Below are 10,423 nucleotides of genomic sequence, written 5' to 3' on the forward strand. Positions count from 1 at the left end.
ATTGAGCAGAGACGGGGTTGGGATACATGAAGCATTCCCCCCCTAGCCAAAGTGATTCCTTTACTTCACAAAGAATCCTTGTTCCAGGTTATTTGTGTGGGTCTGAATTTCCCAGAAAGGAGCAATGGTGCTTCCCCTCAGGGACCTGACAGTAAGTAGGTAGTATTTGCATTGCTAGTGTTCCTTCGGAGAGCCATTTCTGCTGACGTCTTCAAACCAGAAGACAAAGAGGAATGCAGCGGGTCATACTGAGGCTTTGGGGAAATGGTTATATTTGTCAGCCTAGGAGGGTTTGTAAATGATTTCAGATTGGAAAATGCAGTATAAACAGAAGGCTTAGAAGAGAGATGGTAACCAAGACCTTAGCAAACATGGTCTTGTGGCAGCACATTCTAAGCATAGTCAGGGAGAGTGGAAACAGAGGTGAAAGTCTATATTAAATGGTTTATTGGCATTCCATGACAATACAATACATGGTATGTTTAGTGTGTAGCCCCATTAGCAATACTTTAGAGCACTCTGCAAAATTGCCGTGAATGTCAAGTGTTGATACATTTTCATCAGTGTCTGCCTGTGGATCTGAGAGACTGCCTAGAGGCTTCGTGTTTCTTGTTTTCAATAAGCTAAGCAATGACCCCTCCATTAGTTGTGGAGAAGTAGTCCAGTGCAGTGAAAGGAGCACAAGATTTCCAGTTGCACAGGGGGGAGGCCAGGGGCTGGCCCAGCCACTTATAACACCTGTGTGACCTTGGGCAAGAAACAAATCCTTTTCCTGCCTCAGTGTTCTCATCTATAAAATGGGGATGGTAATAGTCTCTACCTTGTGGAATTGTTGTGCACTTTTGCCAGAGCATGACTAAAGTGCCTGACACTTGCTAGGCAGCCAACAGCTGGGATCAATTACTATGATTAAGAATACAGACCTTATTTCCTCTTTAGCTTACAAACAGACAACTTCTAATGCGTACCTAGTAGAGCCTTCACCAAAGCTTGGCTCATCCATCCCATTACTTCTTCTTCTTCTTTTTTTTTTTTTTTTTTTCATTATGATCAGTTAGCTAACATATAGTGCACATTAGTTTTTGGTGTAGTGGTCAGATAAAGGGCTGGTATCTGAGATCTATAAAGAACTTATCAAACTCAACATCCACAGAACAAATAATCCAGTCACGAAATGGGCAGAAGACATGAACAGACACTTCTGCAAACATACAAGTGGTTAACAGACATACAAGTGGCAGACACACACATGAGAAACTGCAATGTCACTAGCCATCAGGGAAATACATTCCATTACTTCTTAGTCTCGCTCTGATGTGGGGAGAAATCCTTATAATCCTACATGTTCTTGAGCCCATGGCCAGTGATGCATCATCAGGGATAGTTTCCATAAAAACTGTTCCATTGTGTAATGTGGATGAACTTATCCAGAGGTGGAAATCAAGTGCAGGGACATCTGCCACTGTACTTAAGACCTCCAGGAAATCTAAACTTTCTAGGTTTCAGGCTGGGCATTTGTAACAGGCTGAACTTGGCTTATGTGGTTTCAAGGGTCATATCTAGCCTCAACACGGTTTCTGTTGGCTCCCTCGGGGAGCTAAAGGCTTGTCTCAGCAATGTGATTTGTGGAGCTTGCCTTGAATTCGGGGCTCACAGAAGGATGAGCTGAAGGAGACATAGAGACCACCTGGGGTCACATTCCGGTCTTACAGATGAGGAAACTGGGACTCAGAGAGCCAGGCTCCTCCATCCCCTTAAATCGTGTAGCTAGTTTTCGGTTGCTCTAAAACCAGAACCCAGGTGTTCTGCCCCCTAGGTCCATGATCTTTCCATCAGACCACATTGCCCCTTTGACACAAATGGGGTATCATGCTGAAGAATTAAACATGAAAACAGCACAGCTAACCTTGAGGGACAACTGATCCCCTAACCATTTTATTGAATAACTACAAAAGTAAGTCAAATTGATCTGACGATTGAACGTACTATTTGAAAGATTTTTTTTTCATTTCAGGTTATCTAGAAAGATACATTATTTTTAGAATCTAGGGATAGCTAGAGGGTGACGGTCAGCTCGCTCTGGGAGTCCTTTCTCAGAACCCTAACTGGTTTATCTCTGAGCTTTGCATTTTAGAACCTTCGAGAAGCTCTGAATTTCTACTCATCGATTTACTAGGTTCTTACACTGTAACCTAAGAGCCTTGCAGTTAATCTTGAACTTCTCTGAGTTTATGCTACCCTGTGGTCAAATATTTTCATTCCTGGTGGAAGAAGGAAATGATTTCATATTGACTAACAGAAGTCGACATGGGAATCTGCTGTCATGTGCGTGATCACAAGATGTACATAGCCTATATGAGTAACTGGGAAGTAACAGATCAAATCAATCTGCTTTGTGAGATGGCAGTCACCCTACACATCAATAGGGTAAGGAAGTGGGGTCCTGTTCTGTACGTCCATCTTGCGGTTCTGGCTTAGACAAAAATCCAAGGTCTCTCCTGCTCAGTCTGAGCCTTCCGTGGAAGCCACTCCTTTGTGCCATAAAAGCAGAAAGAGGAACCTTGGGGTATTTAATTGGGGGCCACTATTGATGAAAAGTATATCAGCATTTATTCTGAGAACACTATTGCATTTGAGTTAATTTTGGTGGAAAAAAAATGTACTTCCTGCACTCATTTGAAGAAACATCAGTTGTGAACATTATTTTTAAAAGACTGGCTTTACTTGTAAGAAAGAGGACAGAGAGCAATTTAGGTTGGGTTTGGTTTTTTTTTTTTTTTTTCCATTTTAGTGAGAGATGTAAAACATTTATGTCAAGTTCCTTAAAAATTAAGGAAAGAATCTACAGAACACTCAATACTGAAAAGAAGTCTTAATTACACATGGTATGTAGGTTTCAGATTATGGTCTTTTGATGTAGAGGGGAAGGCAGAATAAAACAAAAGCACAAATGTGGGAGAGAAGAGACTGAAACAGGCAAACAGGCAGAAACAGAGAAAGATAAAAGTGGCAAAAGAAAGGTGAGGAAAACTAAAACGGGATTAGAAACAAGAACAGCTTTGGGGGACTACGAGAAAGGACCGTAGAGCCCACAAGGCCAGGCTCGTTCTTGCTTTTCACCAGCCGTTGGCAAAAATCTTACCCTCCACCTAGTCTGGAACTATGCTGGGGTTTGCTGGCTATTGTTCTCCTGGAGCCCAGTACAGATGCTGTAAACCCAGAAAGAAAGAGTAAATGAACAGATGAACACAGGGATAAATGAAGGGTGAGTGTGTAGGGAGAGTCCCGACCCTGGGACACCCATGATAAGATTTCTTCAAATTTGGTTTCACAGGGTCTCACACATGTTCTCTTTGAAGTAGTGATGTCGTTGGCTAATCATCGGTGCAGTGGTTTCCTTCTGTTTCTTTTGGAGACTTTCGGAAAGTTGATGATCTCACCATCCTGACCCTGGGTATCACCATGTGCATTAGCACCTGCTTACTCCAGACCCAGCTGTTGGAAGCTCTCCAACCCTTCTGGTCCATCAGCGCCCCCTAGAATCCCTATCCTGGTACAAACCACCTCTCCTACCCCAGAATATTGCCTTCCTAGCTCTCCCAGGACCATCCCTAGTCATTCAGCCCACTTGCTGGCAGCTGCCTATTTCCCTAGCCCTTCCAAACTGAGGGCCCTGCTGACTGGGTTGCTCTGCACTAAGGACTCATCACACCTTCACCCGCACGTGAAAATGCCATTTTCAACCCTTTCCCATCAGTTCCCCTCTGATACCTCCTGCTCACTCCTGTACATTCCAGCACAGATTTTGGCCCTTGGCCACCCACAGCCTCCTTATCCACCACATCCACAGATGTCCTTCAGGAAGACCTCAGGGACTTTGTGCACAATTAGCCCCTGCAAATTCAGTGAACATAAAATTTGCCATTTTTAAGTGTACCATTGTTCGGGATTAAATACAGTCACATTACCGTTACTACCACCCGTTCCAGAGATTGCATCTTCCCCAATGGAAACTCCAAACCCACTAAATATTAACTCCCCCAATTCCCTGATACTTTAGCAGATTGAAGGCACTTTCGCCCTAAAATCTTCGCTTCCTGAAGTTGTTCTACCTTCAGAATCTTCGATTTTTTCATTCCACTTTCTGTCCATAGTCTTCCGTCTTGCCTTGCAAGAGACCTTGATGCAGACGGGTCTGGGTTGGGGTCCCAGCTAAACCACATGCTAGCCTTCGTTTCTTCATTTGTAAAGCTCCAACCATCGATAAAACTGTAAAGAATACAGATACTAGACAGATAAGAGAACCGAGTTAAGTGAGCTGTTGAAAGGATTAAGTGCCTGTAGAGCTGGGAGCCCAAGTTGATTCTCCATCCCGCTTTCCAGGCCACATGTTAGCGTGTTAGCGTCCCCCACTCCGGCCAGCACTCTGCAGACAGTCCTAGCTTCCCCACACCTTGTCTTTCTGACACCATCCTTCATCAGTCCAGCTCTCTGCCTCACCTGCACATTAACCTGACTGTTGGGAAATCATGGTTTTTGTGGGCATTATGACAGGACGTGGTTTCCCACTTTGCTGGGCCACCATCCTACCCTAGAAGTGTTTCATGGATCCTTAATTGGCTTCCGCCTCCCACTCGCCCCAACAGCTCTTCCAGATCTTTCCACTTCAGTCCATCTCCCTACCCTGCCACTACTCCAGCCGTTAACATGTATCCCTTTCATCTGTGTAGACCAGAGTTCCGAAACTGGAGTGCAGGGAGGAATCATGAACTTCGCCAAAGACGTTCTGGTTTGGAAAGAGGGAGTGGGATTGAAATCTGCAGTTTTAACAAGCAATCCCTGAGGATTTTGATATACACAGTGCACAGTCCACCTTTCGTAGAAGGCTGCCCTAAGCCACAAGCCCCTTGGAGCAGATACCTTATCTGATTTTCACCTCTAAACACCAGGCCAAAGATGCTGAAGGGGAGATTGAATGAATGAATTTGGCTGTCACTCTGCACTTCAAATTAAGTTACCATCCTCCTTTGAAATACTAATTAGCCACAGCTCTTTAAGTGCAGTTTCAAATTCTTTAATATGTTTCCTCTTTAATTCTTTATCTGCCCTTTTTATTGCATTGGGGGTAGGGAACCATAAAGAACTTGTTGTTTTCTGAGCGGTGACAGTAACTGCAGTGCACCGACAATAGCCCCATGGCTGGACAAGATTGAGAAAGAAGGACAGAGATAGGTCCGACCTCAGGGGAGGAAAGTAAGTACTCATGGGCCCTCATTCTAGTGACTGGTGAGGCAGAAGTCATGGCAACCACCACAGTCAGTGGGATTTTCTGAAGTGGGAGGAATTTTTTTTTAGGGTGTTATTTATTTATTTGACAGAGAGAGACAATAAGAGAGGGAACACAAGCAGGGAGAGAGGGAGAGGAGAAGCAGGCTTCCCACCAAGCAGGGAGCCAGATGCGGGGCTCAATCCCAGGACCCTGGGATCATGACCCAAGCCAAAGGCACCACTTAATGATGACTGAGCCACCCAGGAGCCCCTGAAGTGGGAGGAATCTTAAGCGGGGAGATCACGCTAGAGATGTTGGGGAAAGGTGACCTAGAGAAATAGGGGGGTAAATAGCGATGCAGGCTGACATCCCCAGCCGGTAAGGGAAAGGTTCACCTGGCTTCATATCCTAGCTCTGCCATTCCCTCGCTTGTCAAATGGGTGTTTAAACTGTTGGGGTGGCTCATTGTCTCATCTGTAAAATGGGGGAAATACGATTTACCTTGTAAGCTCTTTTGAGGGTTGAAAAGTGGACTGTAAGTAATGCAGGGTGCTTCTATGATGTTAAGCAATCAGAGTTTTCAAGAGAACCGGGTATCGGGTGAGCTCCTTGTTTCTCCAACAATGGAGAGCAACACACACACACACACACACACACACACACACACACACACACACACCCCTACACCCAGTCTGCCTAGAAAAACAGAAGTGGTACCAGCTATTGCCCTCTGGGGAAGTCTAACTCTGAAACCTCATCCTCACTGTAATAAAATATTTCCAAAGGGAGCAGACAGAGTAACCTAGGGCCATGCCCTCCCACTTCCCTCTTGCCTGAGCAGAGCCCAGAGCCTGTCTTGGGGAAGTGGGTGATGAACTAGTTTGGCATGGGTGGACGGAACTGAAACATTTCTTTTACCACCCTCCTATTCTGCTGCCCCTTTCTTTTCTGGGGTGAGGGGGTCGGGGGTCACTCATGCCTCTACTGTACCCACACGTACTTGGATCTGTTCTCTGTAGCCTCCAGACCCAACCTCCTCATTCACCAGGATTCACTGGATTCCTTGGAGTTCAGCGTGCTCTGCTGAATGATGCACCCGGGACCTACCTGGGAGCCCACAGGAAGTTTGTTCCAATGTTTAAAATCTTCCTCCAGCTCACGAAAACCAAAGTCTAACCTGCCCTTCATTCCCACCCACAGACCACCCCAGGGCCTAGCCAGAAAGAGTCCCTTTGCTTTGAGTACTAAGAAACTTTGATTTAAACATTTAATACTAATGAGCCCCTATGACCCCTCTTTACAGAACTCCAGGCTCCCTTCCAATACTTACTCCCTTGCTCTTGAACATGTATTTGCTTCTAGGAGAAGAATTTAGACTGGTTTCCTCGGATGCGAGCCATGTCCCTCGTTAGCAATGAAGGTGATGGTGAGCAAAATGAGATTCGGAACCTGCAGGAGAAGTTGGAATCCACCATGAGCTTGGTCAAACAGCTGTCGGCACAGCTGGCGGAGCTCAAAGAGCAGGTCAGTGTGCTCGGGGAGCTGGAGCTGCCGCTGGGTGGGGTGAGTCGGGGGAGACCTGAGGCTCCTGGGAGCAGGACTGTTACTCACAGAGAGCTGTAAAGTCCAATAGGGACCCCTGACACTGTGCTATGAGAACCACATCTCCGCAGGTCACTAGTGTGACTCTTCTCTACCTATGGGAGTGGGGGGATGGGGGGAGAAAGCCCAAAATACAAGGGCCTCTTTGCACTTTTTGATAGAAAATTTTATTTTCTGCCATCCTAGCAATTACTAAACTCATCGGAAAGGCAGATCGTCATCCGGACCTGTCATTTCAATGCTATAGTCAACCCCTTCATCATGTGAAATTATTAGCAGTAGTAAAAATACTATCAAAAGTAGCTGTGATAACTATTCAAATGACTACCATGATGGTGATGATTATCTGACAAGTCAGAGCTGCTTGAAAAGAACCATGGTTCCTGTTTTTAAACCAGAGAGAGGGATTTGCCTTTCTCTCTCTCTCTCTCTCTCGGTGGAAATTCACTTAAAAAAAAAAATCCACCCGCCTTTTTTTTTTTTTTTTTTGGTAACTATATTCTGGAGGATGCCAGACAGACTGTAGGTGCTTGGGAAATATTAACCCCACATTGCGTAGCCCACCAGCACTGTGGAAAAAGTGAGAAAATGAGCTCAACACACTCTCTCTTTCCCTCCAGATGACAGAACAAAGGAAGAATAAGCAGAGACTGGGCTTTCTCGGATCAAACACACCCCATGTGAACCATCACATGCCATCACACTGAGACCATGGTGGGGGAAGCCGTGACTAGCCTTTCATCAGTGTCCTGCCTGATCACTGAATAAAGAACTGAGACGGAGGGGAGTGAACAGTGCCTATTGTTGAAAGTTAAAAACAACCAAGTGCCAAGATGTTGAGTGGTTTAGCTCTGAGAACAATTTATAACTGTGTTTTCATGGTTGAGAAGACCAAACTTAAAAAGCTAGAAAGCGCACATCACGCATTCTTAATGTAATGTGAAGTAGCTTGCTTGAAAATGGGAGGAGGGGTAAGGGGAGGCAGGGTGCACGGGGGTGTGGTAGGGACAGACAACCTTTGGCTAAATCAGTAAGAGTCAGTCTTAAATGCTGATGGGACCTTTGTCGTGGTCGGTTGGGATTTATTTCTCTTAATTATGGCAAATAGGTTAGTGATACAAGAATTCATATGGGGGCTAAGTTTTCCTAAGGAAAATAACAGTAGAGATTAAAAATTAGAGTTGCAAAGAAAAATGTTAATGCTTCCAAACTATAGCTGTCACAGGGCAATTTTCTTATTTGTAACGTGCAACACAATGGATTTCCAGCTCTTTGGAGCTCATGCCCCTCACACTGACAGCACAACTGGAATGTGATTGCTTTCTCCCGGGTGCTGAGGGGCTCTGTCACTGCGGAGCACAAAAGGGGACTTTCAGATAACCCGTTCAAAACATGTTTTAAGTCATGTAGAGGGGAAGATTTTAAAAGATTTGGGGAAGAAAAGGCTGACGGTAAGCCCCCGGGAAGAATTTTTTTTTTTTGTGAACATATGTATGCTATTAAAATGTATTGAGAATAATAAATGGAAATGCTTAAAGGTAACAGGGAATATTGAGAAACATATGATAGTCACATTGCCTTTTATAAATATGGAGCAAAAGCTATTTGATTCATGTTTGCTGTGCTTAAGGAACTGAGTGGTTTTATTTATCCTATCTCTGCAGTTGGGGTGGGGGGGCGGTCCAAGAGATTTATTGAATACTCAAGAAAATGCAGCATTTCAATTGTGGATTTTAAACTGTATCCGTAAGAGCTTTTCAGAATGTAGAGAGATAATCATCTCTTCCTCAAATTGTTTTTATGTTAAATTATGCAACCAGGATTTGTGGAGGGGGAAAATAACCTGCCGTGCTCATAATATTCATAGACACTAAACATTTAGGATGTTAAAGCAAAATACGGGTAATGGAAGAATGGATGCATGGTGAGGGGACAAGGCCCCTGACCCCAAAGTCTGGGAGATGCTTTGCAAATTGACCTCTGGCCCCTGTCTCCCAAGGAACAAACAATTACCTCCAGAGTCTTAAAACTCTCAAGTTATTACTGGCAAGATTTAAGGTCTGGGTAGGGTTTCCTATGACCATTTTTAAAGCTTTTTGGATTTCTGTCATTTAGTTTAAAACTATTGGCTCTTAAAATTCTTGAATCATGGTCTGAGTAGATTAAAAATGGATTCCTGAACCAATCCTTCCACAATGTTGAAATGTAGACTTGGAATGAATGGTGGAAACCCAGAACAACAGTTACTTAACTGATTCTACTGGTACCTCCCACCTCCCGCCCCTCTACCCCTGTACTTCCCCCACATTAAGAATTCTTTACTGTGACACCATAGTGTTTTTCCTTACCAGTCACCAAAGAGCCATGATCCCAAAATACTAAGAAACTGAGTTATATATCTGACTGCAGCACAAAACTTTGAACCTAGTAGGCATTCGAAAAATGTATGAGAAATTTCACTGTGGCTCAGTGACCCTTAATTCTTTATTAAAACTTCGAACGATATTACATACTTGATTTTTTTTTTAACAGCTTCAGCAAACCAAAGTCAACCAAGGCAGTCATTGTTTTAATCCAAGACCATTGTTGTTATAACAGTATTAGATTAAAATACACTTTAATGTATTTTAATTTTAAACAGAGAGTTTGCAGATGGGGAGAAGAGGAAATTGGTAAAGATTCACCCGATTCCAGGGTAGGAACCCATCTCTGTTTTAACATGAAACAAGATATTTTTGATGTCTGAACATTAAGAGAAGAGTTTAATTTGTCCAGAGGAGAGCGACCTGCTTTTCACTTGATAAACTATCTATTCTTTCCTGGGACCATACTAGTTCTTTTTTATAGTGAATAAGCCATTGGGTATACAACTGCTATCAACAAATGACCTAACCTCTCCACCCATTGTCAGGCGCAGCTCGCCATTTTACAACATATTTTCTCGAATGGGAAGTACCCGAAAGAGATTGCAACTGACCTCTTACTTGTTCAAAACAGAAGTATTTCTCAGTTGTGTTTTTTTTTCCTGCCTCGATACTTAGAGATTACAGAGCAAAATAAACAAAACAAAACAAAAAAGCAAAAAAGGCACTTTCCAGGCTCTTAAAGTCATGATGTCACGAGAAGAAAATGATGGGGAAATTTGACATTTGATATAAGTTCATACTTGTTATGTATATGTTTGTTAATGCAACTGGAATATTTGACCTAGGCAAGTGTTGGTTAACATTTTTATATTTATATAGTGATATTAAAATGAGTACAGTAATCTTTGATTTTGATGTTAAGGGAAATGTCTTACTCCTTAGTTATTAAAATGTGTATCAGTTTAAAAGCATCAGTTTCTGCTGCCTATAATTTTTAATTTCAAAAAGATTTTATTCCCCTGCATGCTACATTCTGAGGCCCAAGAGTTTAACAGAAGTATGTTTCCTAATTTATAGTATCATTTGAGATGAGAGAGTTTTTGTATCAGATAAGAGTATCATATTAATAAATAAATTATATACATGTAAAAATTATTTTCTCAACCCCTTGAGAAAGTTCATTGAG

At 43.2% G+C, this 10,423-nt stretch overlaps 1 protein-coding gene across 2 annotated transcripts in view; it reads left to right on the forward strand.

Moving 5' to 3' along the window:
* Positions 1 to 10,208, forward strand: part of ITPR2 (inositol 1,4,5-trisphosphate receptor type 2) — a 501,875-nt gene extending 491,667 nt beyond the window's left edge. For both annotated transcript variants that reach the window (XM_046011092.1, XM_046011093.1), the window contains exons 56-57: positions 6,632 to 6,793; positions 7,492 to 10,208. In XM_046011092.1, coding sequence (XP_045867048.1) covers positions 6,632 to 6,793; positions 7,492 to 7,578 — 249 coding nt within the window. In that variant the 3' untranslated portion in view covers positions 7,579 to 10,208. The remainder of the gene's footprint in view (positions 1 to 6,631; positions 6,794 to 7,491) is intronic.
* The last annotated feature ends 215 nt before the right edge of the window (positions 10,209 to 10,423 follow it).

This window comes from Meles meles, chromosome 7 (genome assembly GCF_922984935.1).
Source record: "Meles meles chromosome 7, mMelMel3.1 paternal haplotype, whole genome shotgun sequence".
In the NCBI taxonomy this organism is placed as follows: Eukaryota; Metazoa; Chordata; class Mammalia; order Carnivora; family Mustelidae; genus Meles; species Meles meles.